The sequence below is a fragment of the Salvia miltiorrhiza genome, chromosome 2, assembly GCF_028751815.1.
Source record: "Salvia miltiorrhiza cultivar Shanhuang (shh) chromosome 2, IMPLAD_Smil_shh, whole genome shotgun sequence".
Classification (NCBI taxonomy): Eukaryota; Viridiplantae; Streptophyta; class Magnoliopsida; order Lamiales; family Lamiaceae; genus Salvia; species Salvia miltiorrhiza.
In genome coordinates, this window is record NC_080388.1 from 74,255,925 (window position 1) to 74,278,067 (window position 22,143).

At 39.0% G+C, this 22,143-nt stretch overlaps 2 protein-coding genes across 13 annotated transcripts; both read right to left on the reverse strand.

The window, feature by feature from the left end:
- Window positions 1–1,716: 1,716 nt before the first annotated feature.
- LOC131009222 (uncharacterized) lies at window positions 1,717–7,735 on the reverse strand. Of its 12 annotated transcripts, none has more exons than XM_057936486.1 (7): window positions 5,401–5,624; window positions 4,869–4,948; window positions 3,801–3,875; window positions 3,572–3,711; window positions 2,921–3,470; window positions 2,085–2,621; window positions 1,717–1,986 (listed from the first exon to the last, which is right to left on the reverse strand). In XM_057936486.1, exons 5-7 carry the CDS (start codon window positions 3,431–3,433, stop codon window positions 1,876–1,878), a joined length of 1,161 nt encoding a protein of 386 aa, XP_057792469.1. In that variant the 5' UTR covers window positions 3,434–3,470; window positions 3,572–3,711; window positions 3,801–3,875; window positions 4,869–4,948; window positions 5,401–5,624; the 3' UTR covers window positions 1,717–1,875. The 12 variants fall into 12 exon arrangements, 5 of the variants coding, with proteins under 5 accessions (XP_057792469.1, XP_057792468.1, XP_057792466.1 ...); XR_009096413.1 differs by lacking the exons at window positions 1,717–1,986; window positions 2,085–2,621 and adding exons at window positions 5,700–6,233; window positions 6,899–7,734 and having other exon boundaries at window positions 5,496–5,619; XR_009096412.1 differs by lacking the exons at window positions 1,717–1,986; window positions 2,085–2,621 and adding exons at window positions 5,700–6,233; window positions 6,899–7,734 and having other exon boundaries at window positions 5,401–5,619.
- Window positions 7,736–8,377: 642 nt separating this feature from the next.
- On the reverse strand, window positions 8,378–21,715 carry LOC131009205 (DEAD-box ATP-dependent RNA helicase 27-like). The gene is made up of 13 exons (XM_057936459.1): window positions 21,277–21,715; window positions 20,697–20,882; window positions 20,255–20,440; window positions 19,969–20,052; window positions 19,720–19,761; window positions 19,429–19,500; window positions 19,039–19,338; window positions 10,129–10,167; window positions 9,946–10,050; window positions 9,794–9,862; window positions 8,898–9,023; window positions 8,650–8,834; window positions 8,378–8,523 (listed from the first exon to the last, which is right to left on the reverse strand). Exons 1-12 carry the CDS (start codon window positions 21,637–21,639, stop codon window positions 8,655–8,657), a joined length of 1,752 nt encoding a protein of 583 aa, XP_057792442.1. The 5' UTR covers window positions 21,640–21,715; the 3' UTR covers window positions 8,378–8,523; window positions 8,650–8,654.
- Between the last annotated feature and the right edge of the window lie 428 nt (window positions 21,716–22,143).

Below are 22,143 nucleotides of genomic sequence, written 5' to 3' on the forward strand. Positions count from 1 at the left end.
TGAGACAAAATAAATTAATTAGTACTATACAGTTTGATCAAATAGTATAGCTCAGTGACCTTTTAAGATATTATTCTCAAACTAAACTATCTACAACAAGCTTTAAATTTATATTATATTAAATAAATTTAATCGGTAAATTCTGTATCACATGACAAGAGGTTATAAGTTAATGTTCTAAAATATTATATGAAAAATAATATACAATTCTACCATTTTCAAAAATCTAGAGGGTACCACCCAATTCTAATTAAATTAAATACTAATTAATCTAAATTATACTAATCCACATTAATTCCGTAATACAAGGAAATGCTTGCAAATTGGCATTAAACGCGTTCACTGGCATTTATTTAACACTATTATATGATATTATGATATTATGATTTGCCAGCCTGGGCATGCATAACGTGCCCACCATGATGTGGCAATTGTAATTATGGTAAGATAATTTTAATTAGAGTAAGATTTATTAATTCTCTTTCCTAATTAAAATTGCCACATCAATGGTGGGCACGTTATGCTTGCCCACGGTGGGTAGGTGATCGGTTCTGTAGTTACCAAATCACATTGTATCTATTTTTTGTCTAGTTCAATGTATTTTCTTTTTTTAATTAAGGTTATTTACATTATCTTGAATTTACATAACGATTCGTTATGTATATATGATGGTATGTTTTCCTTTATTTTTTCAAACTAATCTGCGTGAAAATGAAAATATTTGATATATATATACTTATTGAGAATTAATGGTGTTATTTGTAAAGATGAAAAGTAAATTAAGTGAACATATATGCATTCCCTATTGCTCACCTAAACTAAAGCAAAATGTGATTAATGGAAAGATTCAAAGGATTAGAGACAATATGTTTCACAACACGATTAGTAACGTATGATCGAGTTACCTAATGATCTAGTTGGTGGAGTGGACGATCTCGTAATTAAAAAGATTATGGATTCAAATTTAATCAATACCTTCTGAGTCAGAGCTACAAAGAACACTTCAACTTATTTATTAAACAAGTATAAAAATCGTTGTTTGTCGATAAAATCATCGAAAATTTATAATATTCAAAGCAAATGAATATATTGTGAAAAGATTATAATTATAAGGTACTTGCATTGCTTATTGGACTCTGAAGGCCCATGTTCTGATGAATCTATTGGGCTTTAAACATTAGGTTTTAAGCCCATGTACCTTAATTGGACCTACCGATACCGAGTTAGGCCTAAACGCTATTTTCTTTTGTAGATATAATATTACCTACATTGATTATAGATAGCACCTCTAAAAATAGACTTATTAAATAATATATTTATTGTAAATTGGAAAAGTAACATCATGTGGAATAGTTAAAGCCAAAAGGCATACTAGTAAAAGGAATTTTTTTGATGCGCATGTAATTACAAAAATGTCTATAATTTGGGAATATGGGACCTAATTAATTTTCATTAACAATCTTATTAATAACCTAATGTGTTATAGTATTATTTAATTATCCTTTGTAACTAAAAGGAGAAGGAATTAGTTCTTTTTAATAGACCATTTTAATTGATACGATTCATGTAGCTAGTATTTAGAAGTATCATTTAAAAAAAAAAACAAAAAATTGGGTGTATGTAAATCGTCTACATTCAACATGCCAATTTGGTCAACTTTTTTATATTTTTTTGAGAAGAAAATTTGGTCAACTTTGAGGATTAAATAAACTCACATTAAGTCCCCCAAGAACTTAGATTTTGATCATTGAAGAAATCCAAGAAAAGTATGATTCAAGAAAATGCTGGAGATCTTTAAAAAATACAAAAAAATATTATGAACTTTGATGAAGAAAAAATATGTACCAAAAGGGAAAGAAAATTCTTAAGCCAAAATCAATGCATATGTACCAACTCTTCAAGGCCACATTCTCTAATAGCAATCTCCATCACATTCTCAGCAGCAGAAGGCAGCACATCGCAGCATTGTCTCCGCGGCGCCAGAAGCTGCACGGTGCAACACCGTTACACGAAAACACGAGCATTATATCGTATATACTACAGTTGATTAAAGAGACAAGGCCGTGAAAGGGAAATTGAAGCACCTGTTGCTGATCAAGATCAAGCTTGTGTGACATAACGATGATCTGTTCAATCTTCCTCGGAGAGAACGCATCGAATGTGCAGTTCTCGGAGGTCATCCTTCTGTAGAAGCTCCTTATCCCATCCGCTGCAGACGACAAACTGTGCAAGAAAAACACAGTAGGCCTACGGCAGGGATCAGGGTGGAGGGCTAATGTGTCGACTTCGTACAGCTCATAGATGCCGCTGCCTCCTTTCTTCCATAGCTGGTAGGTTTTTAGGGTGCGCAGCGCGTCTGGCAGGAAGAGGTGGTGCGGGAAGATTTGGACAGCATAGCCCCAAGAAACAGAGATTGTCCAAGAAAACCAACGATCATAGCACACTGTCTGCTGCACGACCCTCTGAGAATCGATGTTCACGGCTTGAAACAAGTGTTTCATTGCCTCTTTTGGTTCCATTTTGGGGAAAATCGAATCCATGGCCTCCCAGTGATGGAGAGAAACAATAGGCCTAAGTGGATGAGAGGTCAAGAATCCTAGCATACTCCCACGAATATCCATCTGTTGTTAAATTTCATGTTTCAAACTAGTTTATCAGAAGCAGCAAGAAAAAGAACACAATGATATACGTGGATCGGCCAAAATTCGAGATAATTAACAGACAGAAATGTGATAGTGTTAGTTATGTGAGCAATTGAAAGCTGATAAGAAGGTATTTACTTTGTGTGATAGCTTAGATAGATAAGTTAATAACTTTGATGAGTTAAATAATTTTGGGCTTGTTTGATCATGTAATCTTTCAAATACTCAATCATAAATTCATATGTACTGTTTATCTTAATATATCACAATGTATATACCTGATGGAATCCTGGCTCATGAGTGAGACTGATGCCGAGCTCCGCAAGGCAGGCTTGAATCCTACTGTCGCTTCCGTAGAGGTGAGGGTATCGAACCAAACACGAATCGAGCACAGAAGCCAAAACCTTGGCCAGAGGATAGCTGATAGCAAAGCCAGCTCCTCCAAAGGCCATTTCATAGGAGAAGAGCTTGTTCTGAGCAAAACTCTCCGAGTTCGTCCCAATGTAATACCACAGGCCATCATCATACTTTGAAAGAGTCTTGACAAGATTCTCAGGGAAGAAAAGTGTGTCATCATCCCCAAACACAAACCACCTCACATTGGGGTGGTTAAGGGCAACGGTCTCCAACACCACACGTGCCACGCGTATGGCTGAACGGTGGCCGTGCCTGTATGTGTAACGGAACCTCGACGTGTCCTCTGATGCACATATAGGAGGAAGAGAACCGGCATCAGCCTGATCAAGTGTTCCGTTTGGTGGCATGCCTTCCAAGAATACACAACCCCTCATCTCCTGAGGCCTCCACCAGATTCTAACGTAATCCTTCCTGCTAGGCCAGGACTTCTCATTCGAGGCAATGCCAAAAACTATGTGTTCAAGGGTAGTTGGTGATGACCACCCTTGTAAGGAACTGGACAAATGTATTACCTTCGTGCTCGGGAGGATCAAGAATGATGCAAGCAGATACATCGTGCATAGAAGTAATGAAATGATCATCAAGGTTACGAGGCGATTTGATGCTTGAGGTTTGGACGGTACTTTAGTAATCTGCATCTTTGCTTTTTCCTCTGCAAGAAATGGACAATGGAAGAGTTAAAACTGGTGTAGAATAGAACAGTCATAACTTTGAGCACCTTTTGAAGTTTAGCAGCCTTACTTGTTGACCCGGTAACCTGGGTGGGAAGTAAACAGCTTAGCTTAGGACATATTTTTCCTCAAAAATTAGTTACATCTACACATAGGAAGAAAAATGAATTAATTTTTGTTTAAAATTAGTCAAAGAATTATCTTGTCAGCAACAAAACACGTTCCAATTTTTCATAAATCTTGAAACACCTTTTCTTCACAAGATCAACCTATGTACCTAGACCTACACATGCACAAACAAAAAATTAAATAAAAAAAATATTACCACCCATTTACCTAACAAATTATGAAAATTTAGAGTAAATTACTAGGGGATAAAAACAAATCAAAGATTACTTACACCTACGTGTGTGTGTGTGTGTATATATATATATTATATTGCTACATGCATTAAGATTCAAATGATATGTTGTCTCACAAATGCAAAGAACCCAAAAAGTCAACTCCTTCATCCTAGGATCTGATATTTGACATTTGACTCACATCAACTAAAGAATTATATATTACTAAACGTGTCATACGAAAAAGGTAGGGTTGGGATTTGACAGCTTAAGATAGATTGCATTCTACTCAGGTGCTGCCAAAGGACATTTTCCAGATGCTACTCAAAGTAAACACCAACAACTAAACTAAATAAATTTCCATGTTCTGGTGAGAAATTTATTCATTATGAGACCAATGATGATAGAAACAACATCAACTCATTGGCAAGAACAGGTGCAGATAGTATACATGAAGCAGCAATGCAAGACGAGGCATATCTAATTTACAAATCAAGTAGTATTGCTACAGAACACGAATATTAGGTGAGTTCTAAGAATATCATGCAAAGCATTCCATGTCGTGCACCATCAATCTTCAGGTTCTTGGATATCAGACTTGGCCATTAGAAAGACAGGAAGCTCTATTTTTCGTTAAGCTCCCAGCAAACACAAGTGTTTCCTGACTTCTTGTGCATAATTCAAGAGATAGGAAATGAACAGGATACCAAAACTATCAGAAATGTATGCACTTCTTGCCACAAGTTTCATCAACGATTATCCAATGATTTATTGTCTCCAGATATAAAGGCAGGTACCTTCACTAAAGAATTTGAACAACTCCTGCCGATATCTGCCCTTGAAGAACTGGGTTGACCACCAAGAGAAATGCACAGGCCTAGGTCAAACAAAAGAAGACAATCAGCTTAACTAAACGAATAAAAAGAACTAACTCACTCTTCTGAAATTGCATCAACCAAAATTGTTGAATGATGGGAGCACAGCAAGAGTATCATCTAACCCCTCCATAGGTATTGACTGCCACGCAGAGTTCAAATAACTCCATGCCACAATGAGCAACGAGTTATAAAATTTTACCTAGGGTGAATTGAAGTATGAAACACTGCGGTAAAATTTTTAAGATGTTCTTTTAGGTGAAAAGACTAGCTTGACCAGAAGACAACAATAAAGTAGGAAGGAAGGAACATATATGGAATCCAAGATCAACTTTGTGCAGTCCATTACTACCATGGGGAAAGTATAGAAGACAATGAACAATTTAAACCGAGAACAAAAGAGAACTAGAATTTAACAAAGCAAGACTGTCAGAATTGAACTCCATTCATATACTTGGCAATGCAGTGTGCTTGCTTCTATGATATGATCCACACTGCCATTCCATTCATCCCATTACAAGGTTCCACATCAAAGGCTAATGCACTCACTATGCAAGATTAGTTATCCCCGCATGGCAATCAATTCAAGAATTCCACATTTTCTTATTTGGACAGTCATTGTTTCATCAGAAAATGATGAAATATCACAGCAATGACGGCGTGGTGCTTCCATCTAACACAGAACAAACACAGCATTAGAGAAAACATAAAAAATGGCCCAATTAATTAGTTCTTGATTAAAAGAAAGATTACCTGGTCAGTATTAGTGTCTCGATTGTGAGAATAAAGACTAACTGCTTTCAGTCTCTCTAGTGCTTTGATTTTAGAACAATTTCCAGAATTGTGTCTAGTGTATTCAGTCCAGATACCAGTTGTATCAGCACTAACAGTATGCAGAAAGAAGGCAACAGGTCTTTTGCATGGATCACTAGCGTAATCTCTTGTGTTGAACATATAACGGCTTGAAGATACATCTTTTCCTCTCTTCCATGGCCTAAAAGTTCTCTGAAGTGAGAGTACTTCAGGAAGAAGTTGGTTCCCTTCATACACTTGAACAGCATAACCCCATGAGATTGAAACTGTAACTGAACTAGTGTGGTCGTAGCAAACAGTCTGCTGGAAAATCCTAGCAGGATCAACACGTGAAGCTTTGGAAAGATGCTCCAAAGCATTAAGCCGGGTCCTACCAGGAAAGATTGGTTCAATAGCATCTATGTGATGCAGTGATGCAACAAGTGATAATGGATGTGCAGAAAGCAACCCAAATAAATCTCCTCGAACATCAACCTACAGAAAAAGGAAAACAGAAAATATTATCACATGATAACATATACAATCCTTTTGCTGGAAAGCTTAGCATTCATCCACATTCAAGATTTCTGCTATCCAATAGTTTATGAAGACTCACATAGAAAAAAAGGACGGTCAAATATGATAAATATCTGAAAAATATAGGACCCTGAAGAATTCGAACTGCTTACATGAATTCCAACATATTTAGAACTATTGACAGAAATAAAAGGGTGAGATCCGAGACAGATAATTGAAATGAACGGCTTTGCCTATAATCCAACTACTTAAAAATCCGAAAAAATGAAGAATCATCGAAAACCTATATCCATATAAACAATGCAAACAAGCAGCCAGCAGCAAAAAGAGTTGCATAAACATAGGTGTTGGATGGCTTCACTATGATAATAAATGTAAATGCAATACAACTCCAAGCAATCAACAGCAAACGAAATGAAAACGTACAAGTTCATTGCAAAACTCCATATCTCTGATCATCAAAAATCAGGATAACTTCAACAAAGCAACCCAAAACTATTGGGATTTAAGAATTTCATAAACTCAGTAGCAGATAACAATATCAAATTAGAATAACTCAAATACCAAAGGACTTCAATATCTATATAGAAACTGCAATGAGGAAAACAAAACTAACAGCTCACCTGATGGAACCCTTTCTCGACAGTCAACGAGACACCTAGCTCAGCTAAGCAAGCGAAAATTCGAGCATCGCTTCCGTATAAATGGCGGTACCTACCGATACATGAATCGAGAACCCTAGCCAAAACCCGAGCCAATGGCGCACTGATCGCGAATCCACCACCCCCATACGCCATGTCAAAACTAAATTTCTCATTCTGCTCATAACTCTCGGAGCTAGAGCCAACATAATACCACTTATTGTGGTCGTATTTCGACAAAATCCTCACCAAATTCCCCGTGAAAAACAAGGTATCATCGTCGCCGAAAACGTACCAACAAACGCCGGGAGCGTCTAAGGCGACGGCGTCCTTGACAATGCGAGCGATGCGGTGGCCGGCGGCTAGAGAGGCGGCGCCGGGCGGGACGATGATGGGAGGGAGGGATGGCGGGAGGGGCTGGCGTGGGGGACGGTCGAGGAAGATGAATGTAGTGTTGAGGTGAGCGATCGGGCGGTGCCAGACGCGGAGGTAGGGAGCGCGGCGGTGGAGGGAGGAAGAGGAGGAGGCGATGGAGAAGAGGATGCCGTGGAGAGAGAGCGGCGGAGGGAGAGCGGCGCGAGATTGGACGGCGGAGTGAGAGACGACGTTGGGCGGGAGGTCGAGGTGGTGGAGGTAGAGGAGCAGAGAGATGGAGAGTAAGGCGGAGACGGCGAGGAGGAAGTCTCTGATGCCAGATCGCGTGGCGGCGAACGGAATCACGGGCATTTTCCGGCGGTTTTCACACATTTACACACAGTGTCTCTTTATCTGTGAGCGAATTTTGCGGATAAAAGTTAAGAAATCTTATTAATTTAAATTAGTTGCAAAATTTAATTGATTTTTCTTACTATGATTATATGATTAAGTGACATGTGCCTTCTCTCCCAAAAAAATGATATAAAAATATAGTGCAATTCTTTTTCATTATTTTTATTTCTATTTTTTATATAATTTAATTATTTTCTAAATGTTGTCAAATAAAAACGTTAAAATACTTTATTTTCTCTCTTCGTTAAAAGTTTACAATTTTTTATTTATGTTTGTGTAAAAAAAATATTTACTTATTTATTTATTATGATGTGTAATACTCTATAATAATAATGTATAATGTTAATTTACATTATCAAATAATTTAATTTTTTAATAATTATAATTATCATTACATTTTATTCAAAATTAAAAATTTATATTTTTAAATTCAAAATTTTATTGAGGAATGGGTGTTTAATTTCAATGTTCGCCGTGCACAGCACGTATGAACGTACTAGTTTATTGAACAATGAATTGAAGTTGAATTCAATCACGAATTAAATATAAATATATTAATTAATAAATAAAAAATATTACTCGACAAAATGTATGACACTTTTACCAAAAATAATAACTTTCCTTAACATGATTTCATATATTTTTCTTAATTTTTATCCTTACAAATATTCTTTATTTACAAAAAATAAAAATAAAAAAAAATAAAACTCAAATTCAATCTCAATCACTCATCTTATATAATGGTGAGATCCTTTTTTTTTTTCACTATATAAAAATCACCATCAATTTTATTAAAATCTTTGTCCATCAAAAGTGGCATACTTTAATGTTATCTGCCGTAAACTTAAGGGACATTTGCAAAAATGCCCACATCCTTATAAAAACTTGTAAAATTGCCCACTTTCATAAACAAAAGTGGGCAATTTTACAAGTTTTTATAAGGGGGCATTTTTCCCTATTAACACTAAACTTAATATCTAACAAACTGTCGCGTGTCGTCTCCACCTCTCCTTCCGTACGGGTTGCTCCGGCTGAATCCATGCCGGCTTCCATCAGTTTTACGCGATTTCCTCCTGAACTTGGAGGCATTGCTGTTGATGTTTAAGCTCACTCTCGGGGGCGAGCTGAAGCAGAACGAAGCAGCCACATCCTGCCAAGAACCAACGTCAGTAAAAATGGTGATGGATGCTTCGGTTAGGCGACAGTCAAGTACCTCTAGATTGAGGTTATGAACATTGAAGATGTCCTTCATCTTGTGTGAATTGTACGCCAGAATGTAGGATCTGTAGGCGTCTTTGGCTGACTTGTTTAAGTAAGGATTTTGGGAGATTAACTTTGCCTGTGTAACACAAACTATGGTCACCAAATTGTGTGGTTCTCTGACCTTGTGAAAAGGCTAATTGATATATAAATTCATTTTTTGTATTTAACATGAACTTTAAACTTATTCAATTTTTGATTCGTTTTCATTTTTTCCAAATTAAAGCTGACTTGGAATGCTTGAATCTTGATGTGGACAATTCAACGCTAAGATACGACGACGTTGTTTTTGGTTAGAGGAAAATAAGCTAAAACTTAAATATGAAAGTGAACGATAAGAATTTGTCTACAAATTTCACAAATTCAGAAAGCCAATTTCGTTTTTAAGATTTGAGGACTTCAGAAAGCCAATTTCGTCATTTAAAAAGTCAAATTCAGAATATAAAAACGGGGAAAAAATCGAACCGTGAAAGATTAATTTGTATAGCGAAAAATTGTCAACGTCAAGATTCAGGCATTCCAAGTCAGTTTTAATTTGGGGAAAAAATGAAAAACGAGTCAAAATTGAATAAGTTTCCAGTTCACGTATTGTTTTTTTTGATAAATTACGTAAATAAATAAATAAATTTAAAAGCCAAGCGAAGGACCTCAGTCAGGTCTTGGGCATTAACCTCCTATCACCAAGCCAACTATATTTTAAAGTTCATGTTAAATACCAAAAGTGAGTAAAGTTCATGTATTTATAACTAGTATTCAAAGTTCATGTTAAATACCAAAAAGTGATAATGGTTCATGTATTTATACGCTAATTACCCCGTAAGAAATGATGAAATCAAACAAGAAACATACCAACATAGATTGAGCATTCACCATCTTCTTCTCATCATATTCATACGGCTCGAGTGGCACTTTTGCAGCCTGCAATCACATTATCACATTATCTCAGTTAATAACAGAAACCAATCACATTCTCTCAGAGAATAAATGATGGAATCACATACCTTAAGGTATGCAAGAAACCGTAGCTCTTGCTCAGTCAAGAAAAGCAAGGCCTTCCCTTTCGCTCCTTCCCCACGGGCTGTTCGGCCAACTCTGTGAATGTATTCCTGAAAGCATCGACAAAAATTACAGATGAAGAACAGGATACGCAGCAAACAGTTCGACAGGAGGTGTTTTCTCGTCACCTTGGGGTTGTCGGGAGGGTCATACTGCACAATCCAGTCCTAGAGAAACAATGGTGAAAAGAGATTACCACAAAGCAATGTGATGAAAGAAACAGCTCGCCTTGAGTGAAAAAAGGTGAAGGGTTGTATACTGAAAGCAAGACTTTATGCTTGTATACATTGATTCCTTAGTTCACTGTGATTCTTCTATCTGAAATATTGTTATTGCATAATCCTATTATAGTCCAATTTATCTCATACTATAGATTATATGGTGTGTTGTAGATCACAGAAGATCATATAATTGGAAAACGTTGAGATATAAATTGAGTTCACAATCGAGGCAACTATGGACGAGTTGCTGGTTTAGATTGTAGCATAAATGGATAAATAGTTTGTCTTGGCTATTTATTTATGCTAGTACCTTCGTGTATTGAACAGGATCACAGTGAGATGAATTCTTATATTCTGACTAATTAAGAATCAAGATCTCGGTGACTTAAATAGTCTTAACCTTAGTTGGATTAGTCGGTGTGAATAATATATTGACTATTGCTTTGATTTATCATGGGTGAGAGTTCTCTTGAAGCTCAATATACTCGATACTTTGGGTGATAGCAATTATTATTTGACATGCGATTATATTGCAATAAGGATCCGTGTCCTGCTAATAACAGGATGATAATATCCTCTCGAGGAACTTAATAAGTTTATCGTATTAAACCCTGCAGGTGGAATTAGTTCCAATACGATAATAAGTTTAAGTGGTAGCACTCGAGATGTCGTTTATAATTAAACGACTAATTAATTAATTAATTGATCGTCAGAGGAATTAATTAATTAATGGATATTGGATATCTTAAACACGGGGATTAATTAAGTCTAATACTAGCCCCGACTCACCTAAAGAATAAAGAGGTAATTCAATATTAATTTTCTAGTGGAATAAATTAATATTTGTGTCTCGATTTTATTCTGGGCTGAATAGGAAAATCGAGCACTGGGAGGCCAAACTTTATTCAAGCTAGTAGATCCCCGCTTGGCCCAATAAAGGCTTAACTCCATATGGGGCGTCCGTCCATCTATTTCTCACTTAAGCCTTTGGGCTTTGTTTTAGTTTAATTAGATGATGGGCTTATTATTTAGGGTTTTAATACCCAGTATAAATAATAGGTACAGCCCTAATTCTAATTTACTTGTGACTTTACGTGAGGTAAAATAGAGAGAAATCTGTGAGAACACAGAAACTGAGGCGGCGCGTTTCCCTAGGAAAAAGAGAGGACTTGAAGATCGTTGCCACCCAACGTCAAGTCTTGCCGTGGGAACAAGTTGGAAGATCAACACTGGAGTCGATCATTGCCGGATTTGCAAGTAAGATTTCATCCTCTTGGTTTAGGCACATGGTTTTTGTATGTATTCGTTTGATATCCGAAATGGGTCACGGGCACGTGAATCATATATCAAAATGTGGTTCCTTCAATTGGTATCAGAGCCGTGGTTCCAGAATTTCGGCTCTATCGGATAAATGAATAGTAAAACCATTAAGTTTTTTTTGTTTTTCCTGCTGTTGTTCTTCGTGGCTTGTTGATTCGTGGGATACGTCGGTTTGACGTTGTAATTGTTTTTCCACCACGAGAAAATCCGTGGTTAGATTAGAATTTCAATTGTAATTGTTGTTGTTCGGATGTAATCTGTAATCTGGAAAAATGCAAAACGGATCGACGATGAAGAATGGGGCTGTTTGCATATGTTGACTGTCCTCCGGGCGACCAGCGGGAGCCCGGCACCGGCAACCGTCGGGCGCCGCCGCGCCTTCGGCGGGCTCTGCTGCAACTGGAGTACAGAGGCCTGGAACACACAGAGGGATATCGCATCTGGTGAGCACAGCCGACCGCTGCAACTCCACACATCAGCGTCGAGGGCGGCGGTCGCTCCGGCGACTACCGTCTGCTCAACGTCTGTGCGACGTGTGGAGGTGGTTGGCGTGGATTGTGGCGGATCTGGTCAGACGGAGAGATGGACGCCAGCCTGCGCTCGATGGCGTCGAGGGCTGGAGTTGCTCCGGCAACCTCTGCCTGCTCGACAGCCGTGTCTAGCGCAGCAGGGCTCTGGCGGCGTTTGACGGCCGGAAATCGCAGGCGGCTGAGAGCTGGAGGTTGCTGGTGGTCAGGAGCCGACTGCGCGCGGGCGGTGGAAGCTGTGCAGCGCCGCTCTGCGGCGCGAAACCCTAGCAGATGAACAGTGCTTGCGGATCTGGGCTGATGTGCGGGCCTGAGCGCCTGGGCCGCGGCTGGGCTTTGACCGCTGGTGAAGTGCTGTTGACCGTTTGGGCCTGCGGCAGATACTGGGCCGCGCTTCATTTTTTGTTTTGGGCCGTGCCAGATCTAGGCCTGGGCGTTTTTTTCAGCCTGTTTTGGTTCCTAATCCACGCCTCTATTCAGCTTGGGCGTCCTTTGCTCAGTCTTGGGCTCTTTATGTATTTTTTCTTTTCTATTATTCAGTGTAATAGATTAGAATGGGATTCCACGAATGGGCCGCGAAGATTTTTCTTTATTGTTCTTAGCATGTCGTGGGATTTTATCACCGTTAAGGTGTTTTGAGCATGATTTTATTTGCTTTATGTGAATGTAAATGCGCATAGAATATCATGCTAGGTTCTATCACGTTTTCACTAAGCACGTTTTAATTGCAAGCGAGCATGTTTTATTACATGTGTTCTAGAAATGCATGCTTAGGTTTTCCGTGTCAACGTGATTTAACCTGTAAACCTTTTGAAGTAAAAGACTAAGCGAAAAAAATTCAATTTTTTTTTAAAATTGATATAGACCTCCACAGTTGGTTTAAGACAAAGTAAATTAATAATTGGTGTAAACGTCCACACGAACGTGGCTTGCACTCGTTATTAATTTGCAGCTTTTGTCGGTTAAACTTCTAAATTTAAAATATTTTAATCTTGTGAATAAGTGGGAGTTTTGCATGTAAACGTTCACACTATCGTGACTTGCATGTATTAATTTCTGCGTGTTATTCTGGAAAGGATTAAAATTAATTATTTTAACCTTGAGAATAGTGGGAGCTTCTCGTGTAAACGTCCACACGAACGTGGCTTGCACGGGTTAGTTTTTCATGGATTATTCTAGGAGGGGTTAAAATAAAAGATAGTCATAAAGTTGACTAAACTGTGGTCATAGCTTAGGCGTTTATTTCAAGTACAACTCCCCAACGGAGTCCCTTCTTGAAATTGCGTGGTCTAGTCAAGGTCCGTTTATTGGTCCCATTTTGTCATAAGGATAAGTTGGCAATGGAATGAGACCAAAGACTGGGTGTCTGGTCAAACGAAGAGCATGTAAACGTCCACACGAACGTGGCTTGCGTGTAATTCGATTGGGCTAACGGAGGTTTCAATAATATTGTTTTATCAAAAGGTTACAATATTATTGCTACGAATCTTTATGCAATAACGTGTTTTCTAATGTGCGCTTGTTTGTTTATATTTCAGATATGACTGTTACCCCGCTTTTGAATGTTTTATCTGCTAAGCCGCTTACTGGTCCGAATTTTTCGGAATGGAAGCGCAATCTGGGATTTGTCCTAGACGCGGAGGAGTATAAGTTTGTGCTTACTACTCCTGCTCCCGCAAACCTTAATACTCGGTCTTCCGAAGAGCAAAGGGAGGCCCATAAGCGGTGGCATAGGGCGAATAATATGGCGAAAGCTTATATTATGACCACTATGTCTTCTGCGTTGCAGCTGCAACATCAGTCGTTGGAGACTGCGGCTGCAATTATGAGGAACCTCGAGGAGCTCTTTGGGGAATCGGACCGGTCAGTCCGTTTTGAACTCATGAGGAAACTCATGTCTTCAAAGATTACGGAAGGTTCGTCTGTGCGCGAGCACGTGCTTGGAATGATTAATCATTTCAATGAGCTGGACGTGCTCGGTGGAGGAATCGAGGATGCTACTAAGGTAGACATGGTTCTCCACACTCTGCCCAAATCCTACGAAAACTTCCGACTCAATGCCGTAATGGGCAAGAAAAAGTTCACTCTAAATGAACTGCTTAATGAGTTGGTTGCGGCCGAGGGGGTCATGGGAAAGAGTCCACAGGCTTTGGCCACTGCCACAGGACCCAGTTTTCCACCGAAAGGTAGGAAGAAGAAAGGGCCCAATGGCAAGAAAGGCCAAGCAAAAGGTGGGAGCAAGAAGAAGCTAGGCCCGACCGGAGGCGTTGGCAAGCCAAAGGGGAAAGGGAAATGCTTCAAGTGTCAACAAGTAGGACATTGGAAGTCTGACTGTCCCATGATGAAGAAAGCTCAAGGTAATTCTACTGCTCTTGTAACAGAAACATACTCAGTTTCGAGATCTTCCCATCAATGGGTTGTTGACTCGGGTGCAACTGATCATGTTTGTTACACCTTGCAGGGGTTCCTGCGGACAAGGGAGCTTAGTGGAGGCGAGCTAGCACTCTCCATGGGAAATGAAGCAAGCTTACCTGTTGTTTCAATTGGAGACGTGAATTTATTGATTGATGGACATGTTTTGGTTTTGAGAGATGTACTCTATGTTCCGGGTTTTCGGAAAAACTTGATTTCTACTATTCAATTACGAAAGTATGGATATTCTGTTCTTTTAGAAGACAGTGCAGTATTCATCAAAGACGGTCAAGTTTTATTTAGAAGTGCGGCTGATTCTCTTTATACTTTTTCATGTCCATTCGATTATTCTTCATCTGCTTATACTTTGACTACAAACCAAAAGAAGAGAAAGGCTTCTTCTCAAGACAACCAAACTCTTCTTTGGCACCTAAGATTGGGTCACATCAATCTAAGGAGGATCCAAAGACTGGTTTCCGATGGTATCTTGGAGTCTCTCCAAGTAGAACCAATCCCAGTCTGCGAATCCTGCATAGAGGGAAAGATGACGACTCGGCCTTTCAAGGCCAAGGGGTATAGGGCCAAAGAAGTGTTGGAACTGGTTCATTCTGACTTGTGTGGACCCATGTCCACTCAAGCTCGTGGAGGGTACGAGTATTTTGTCACTTTCATTGACGATTACTCAAGGTACGGATACATTTACTTGTTGCGCTACAAGTCTGAATGTTTTGACAAGTTTCAAACATTCAAGGCGGAAGTAGAGAAGCGACATGGTAAAAGTATCAAGTCATTGCGATCTGACCGCGGTGGCGAATACCTCAGTAACGAGTTTAGAGCATACTTGTTAGAATCTGGGATTACATCTCAGTTGACTACACCGGGTACACCCCAACAGAATGGTGTAGCAGAGAGAAGAAATAGGACTCTTCTAGAAATGGTTCGTTCGATGATGAGTTTCGCTACTTTACCTATTTCGTTCTGGGGATATGCCTTAGAAACAGCTGGTTACATTCTTAACTTAGTGCCTTCTAAGTCGGTTGCAAAGACCCCGTCCGAGCTGTGGTCAGGGCGCAAGCCTTCTCTTAACCACATCCGGGTTTGGGGCAGTCCAGCACACGTGCTGAACAAGGATGCCGATAAGTTGAGCCCTAGAACTGAAGTAAAGCTGTTCATAGGATATCCTAGAGGAACGAAAGGGGGTTATTTTTATTGTCCTAAGGATCAGAAAGTCGTTATTAGTACTAACGCAAGATTCTTGGAAGAGGACTATGTAAATAACCACAAAAGTAGGAGCGAAATCATCCTCGGTGAGGTCAAAGACATTGGCACGACAAGTCAACCAACTCAGCCAATTGTGCAAGATGTAGTACCACAGGTCTCATCAGAAAATGCACAAGCTGTCGATACTGAATCTGCAATAGTGCCACGTCGTAGTGAGAGGGCATCAAAGGGCAAACCGCCCAATCGATATGCGTTTGTCAATGAATCTACGGATTCAGTTGATGATGGGCTTGTCGAAGAAGATCCCTGGACTTACTCAGAAGCACTAGCAGATCCAGATGCTCTTGAATGGGAAGCATGTATGGTTTCTGAATATGAATCCATAACTGCCATGGATGTATACGAGAAATGTTTGCTACCTGTTGGTCGTGAGGCCATTGGTTGCAAATGGGTATACAAACGCAAGAGAGGACCGGACGGGAAGGTTACGGCCTTCAAAGCGAGACTAGTGGCGAAGGGTTATACTCAACGACCTGGTATCGATTATGAGGAAACTTTTTCGCCAGTAGCCATGCTTAAGTCTATTCGAGCTCTCTTGGCTATGGCTGCCCATATGAACCTAGAGGTGTGGCAAATGGATGTCAAGACCGCATTCTTGAATGGGTATCTTGAGGAAGATAGAGACATCTATATGCTACAACCAGAGGGGTTCATCAAGGAAGGTGAGGAGCATCTAGTGTGGAAGCTCAAGAAGTCCATTTATGGGCTTAAGCAAGCTTCACGATCCTGGAACAAACGTTTCGATGACGTGGTCAAAACTTATGGTTTTGAGCAGTGTGTCAACGATAGTTGCGTTTATAGGGTCTGTATCGATGGGAGTCTGGTATTCCTTATACTCTATGTGGACGACACACTTCTCATTAGCGATAATGTGAATGTATTGTCTGGCATTAAGGAGTGGTTATCCCAACAGTTTCAAATGAAGGATTTGGGAGAGGCAGCATATATTCTCGGAATAAAGATTGGTCGTGACCGATCTAAGAGAATGTTGAGTTTGTCTCAAACATCCTACATTGACACTGTTTTGGCGCGGTTCAGCATGCAGAATGCCAAGAAAGGTTTTCTACCTTTTAGACATGGTGTTCCGCTATCTAAGGCAATGTGTCCCACAACGCCTGAGGAGATAGCGAGCATGAAGATAATTCCCTATGCCTCGGCTGTGGGAAGTCTCATGTATGCGATGCAGTGTACCAGGCCTGATATCTGTTTTGCCGTTGGCATTGCAGCAAGATATCAGGCGAATCCAGGTCAAGCTCATTGGACTGCTGTAAAGCACATACTCAAGTACCTTAAACGGACTAAGGAGTATGCGCTAGTTTACCAGTCCGATGATCTGACACCGGTAGGGTATGTGGACGCCGATTATCAAGGTGATAAGGACAAGAGGCGGTCTACTACTGGCTATGTGTTTAAGTTTGGGGGTGGAGCCATTGTGTGGAGAAGTGTAAAGCAGAAATGCAATTCACTATCTACCATGGAAGCTGAGTATGTAGCTGCTTGTGAAGCTGCTAAAGAGGCTGTATGGCTCAGGAACTTCCTAACTGAGATTGATGTGATTCCTAGTTTGCCGAAGTGCATCACAATTTATTGTGATAACGAGGCTGCTATTGCGAATAGCAAGGATTCAAGATGTCATCAATCCATGAAACACATTGATGGCAAGTATCATTACATTCGGTCTGTGGTCAAGCATGGTGATGTAGCTTTGATGCATATTGCGGGAGTTGATAAACTGGCTGATCCCTTCACGAAGAGTCTTCCTGGTGCGGTGTTCAACAAGCATGTTGAAGGCCTTGGAGTTCGTGGCCTCCCTATACTAAATTAAACTTTAGTATAAGTGGGAGATTTTGTAATAGCTAGAGGATATTATCAGTTTTTCAGTCACATTGTATACTAAAAGTTTGCTTTAGTATAAGTGGGAGAATTGAAGGGTTGTATACTGAAAGCAAGACTTTATGCTTGTATACATTGATTCCTTAGTTCACTGTGATTCTTCTATCTTAAATATTGTTATTGCATAATCCTATTATAGTCCAATTTATCTCATACTATAGATTATATGGTGTGTTGTAGATCACAGAAGATCATATAATTGGAAAACGTTGAGATATAAATTGAGTTCACAATCGAGGCAACTATGGACGAGTTGCTGGTTTAGATTGTAGCATAAATGGATAAATAGTTTGTCTTGGCTATTTATTTATGCTAGTACCTTCGTGTATTGAACAGGATCACAGTGAGATGAATTCTTATATTCTGACTAATTAAGAATCAAGATCTCGGTGACTTAAATAGTCTTAACCTTAGTTGGATTAGTCGGTGTGAATAATATATTGACTATTGCTTTGATTTATCATGGGTGAGAGTTCTCTTGAAGCTCAATATACTCGATACTTTGGGTGATAGCAATTATTATTTGACATGCGATTATATTGCAATAAGGATCCGTGTCCTGCTAATAACAGGATGATAATATCCTCTCGAGGAACTTAATAAGTTTATCGTATTAAACCCTGCAGGTGGAATTAGTTCCAATACGATAATAAGTTTAAGTGGTAGCACTCGAGATGTCGTTTATAATTAAACGACTAATTAATTAATTAATTGATCGTCAGAGGAATTAATTAATTAATGGATATTGGATATCTTAAACACGGGGATTAATTAAGTCTAATACTAGCCCCGACTCACCTAAAGAATAAAGAGGTAATTCAATATTAATTTTCTAGTGGAATAAATTAATATTTGTGTCTCGATTTTATTCTGGGCTGAATAGGAAAATCGAGCACTGGGAGGCCAAACTTTATTCAAGCTAGTAGATCCCCGCTTGGCCCAATAAAGGCTTAACTCCATATGGGGCGTCCGTCCATCTATTTCTCACTTAAGCCTTTGGGCTTTGTTTTAGTTTAATTAGATGATGGGCTTATTATTTAGGGTTTTAATACCCAGTATAAATAATAGGTACAGCCCTAATTCTAATTTACTTGTGACTTTACGTGAGGTAAAATAGAGAGAAATCTGTGAGAACACAGAAACTGAGGCGGCGCGTTTCCCTAGGAAAAAGAGAGGACTTGAAGATCGTTGCCACCCAACGTCAAGTCTTGCCGTGGGAACAAGTTGGAAGATCAACACTGGAGTCGATCATTGCCGGATTTGCAAGTAAGATTTCATCCTCTTGGTTTAGGCACATGGTTTTTGTATGTATTCGTTTGATATCCGAAATGGGTCACGGGCACGTGAATCATATATCAAAATGTGGTTCCTTCAAAAGGCGTACCACTGCCGGAATGTCAAGGCCGCGTGCACCAACGTCCGTGCACAACAAGATGCCCTTCTCAGCTTTGCAGAAATTGAAAAAGGTAGATGTTCTTTTCTGCTGCTTCTGCTTACCATAGATATCTTGGCAATCGATCTGAATGTATCGAAGAAGTTCTGAATGGAACTTGACAGAATTGCAGGAGGAGAAGAAAACCATGACTTTCTTGGACAGATTCTTCTTCAAGAAGGCGTGGAGAAGATTAAATCTCTGGAAGCAAGGGACAACACAATAACCTTGCTGCAGTCCTTCATTTGTGACCTACACCGTTCAAGGGCAAGTTAGTTTAGGAGGCGAACCTTGATCTTGTACAACCAACAAGAAGAGAAAGAAAACAATTCGCGCACCCACCCTCTTCCTTCCATCATCCACGTCGATATAAACTGGCTTTGTCTGAAAGGATAACCTCGCAAGATCCTCAACCTGAAAATGAGTATATGCAGTTTGTTTTTAAGTTTGTCGATGAGCAAATAAGAACTAGGACTTCCCAATCCCATTAGCTGAAAACTACCCTTTTGAGGTCCAAAGTATTGAATCATTCATTTTTAGTGCTTGATTTCTATCAAATGATTCAAATTCTTATTTCTATACCCGAAAACAACAGTTATAGAGACCTTCTCCTGCAAACAAGGATAGACGTACCTTCTTTGTTTGGGTAGCCGAGAAAAGAACCGTTTGCCTCTCCTGCACATGGTAGCATATTAGTAAAGTCGGACATGAGTTACCTTAAAGTGTATAAACCATTTATCTGCACTTCTCACCAATGCAATATATATGAAGACCGTCAAATTTATATCCCAATGGTACTTAAACAGAGTATCATCCAAACTAAGTCGGCTAAGAGACAGTAACCTCAAATAATCAACTTTAGCCCAGGTGAATGATACATACCTTAGGCAAAATTTTAATAATTTCCTTCATATCATCTTCGAAATTTTGTTCCAATAACCTATCAGCTTCATCGATCACAAGACACTGCATGTTCCAAAAATGAACATAGACGTAAGGCAACCGAAATAGACTCAACATAGAAGGAGCATATGTTTGCAACTAAAGATGAGTGATTTGTGGCATAACTTTGTCATCTGCAATAAATAGGATGCAATGCAAGAAATGGCTCATCATGAGCATTCTTCATGTATTGCAGCAAGTAATCATATCCGTAAAAGAAACATACCTTGAGGTTTTTATATATAAAACCCTTTGTTCTTCGGAGATGGTCAAGCAGTCGACCAGGGGTCGCTACTAAAAGGTTTACTCCTTTGACAATACACTCTTTTTCTCTTCTTTGTGATGCACCCCCAATTACCAATCCCAGTGTCTGCGAGTGATACTTCAGAAGCTCCTCAGCTACATCACGCGTCTGAATAATTTCATGAAAGTCAAGTGTGAGCATTCAAACTAAAGGGTCTATCTGCAACCAAGTGATGTCAATTTCTATAGATACATGATGGTAAGTTGTAACCATCAACAGGTGGAATCAACTATATAGTTAGAATCATTGCTTATACTTGAGTAAAAACAGTTGTGAAAAGAAAAGCTTAATCATAACAATTGACTACATCATATTATTAAGGTTTATGAGTGGAGCAAAATGAAACAGAAAAATGTGTGTGTACCTGCATTGCCAACTCCCTTGTTGGACAAATGACAATGACACCAGTCCCATTCCGAGGCGTAAAACGCAGATTAAACAACAATTCAACAGCTGGAACCAAAAAGGCAAGTGTTTTCCCAGAACCTGTCCTTGCAGCACCAAGAACATCTTTCCCTTCTAAAAGTGGTGGAATTGATCTAGATTGGATCTTCAATTTCATCACCCAACAAAGAAACACAGGTTATCAGCTGTCTAATTTTGTATGAGCTCTATAGAAATCTCCAGTATAAACATGAATCAATTCAATGTGATTTTGATTCAGCTTATTTTTCACTTATTACCGTAGCAACATAAAATTCTTATTCAGAATTGATCTAGCCTGGATCTTCAATTTCATCACCCAACAAAACAACACAAGCAATCAGATGTCTAATTTGTATGATCTCTATAGCTACCTCCAACATAAGACATCTATCATGTAGAAATCGTGAAACATAAAATTGGTTCAATACAATATGGATTCAGTTTAATTATTCTCTTATCATTGAGTATCAACACAATATTCTTCTTCGGAATTACCTAATAAGAAGATCGTTGATTACCTGAGTCATAAAGCTAAATTTCATATCTCTGATGGCATCCATAGAGAGCTTCGACAACGGCAGCGCTTCAAACGCTTCGCTGCTCATAATCCCCGACGGCGGATTCACCTTGAAACCACTCTCCTCTTCCACCTTTCTCTCTTCTTCTACAGCTGTCTCGATTTCCTTCTTCCTTTTCTTCTCTTTCATCTTCTCCTCCACTGCCACTTCTTCTTCCTCAACCTCTTTCTCTACTTCGTCGTCTTCGGCTTCCATCTCATCATCTTTTCGGGGTTCCGGAGTTTTGCTTTTGCCTCTATTTCTCTTACGCTTCTTCTTCGTGGAGTCCATAACTCCTTCTCCTCCAGTTTCCACACCGGCCATTTTGACGGCGGCGACGGCGGCGACGGCGGAGAAGTTCGTGGCGGCAAATTCAAAAAAATAATCGCATAGAATAATAATATTTAAAGGATTTCTGTTAGATGCCTCTATTTATTCTAATGATAATGATTTAGGGTTTCAAGATATATTTACTTCTCTTTAAAAAATAAAAATAATGTATTTAGAGCATAAATTCAATTTTAGAAATTCGAAATATATCTAAAGGTCTTCGTACTTTTCTTATGTATTTTTATTATTATTTTATGTGATCCTTCTAATTATTTTACAATTCATATTATTAAATCTTCTTTTAAAAATTTGTTAATATATTTAACTTTTCATTAACTATATTTTAAATCATCAATTATTATTATAATAGAATTGGGGGAGAGTTGGATTAGGCCTAGAACCCATAATCACAAATTTGACCAATTTGATTACATATATAAATTTAATCTACGAACCTTTTTTTTTAGAATTTTAATCTACGAACTTGATATAGTTGAT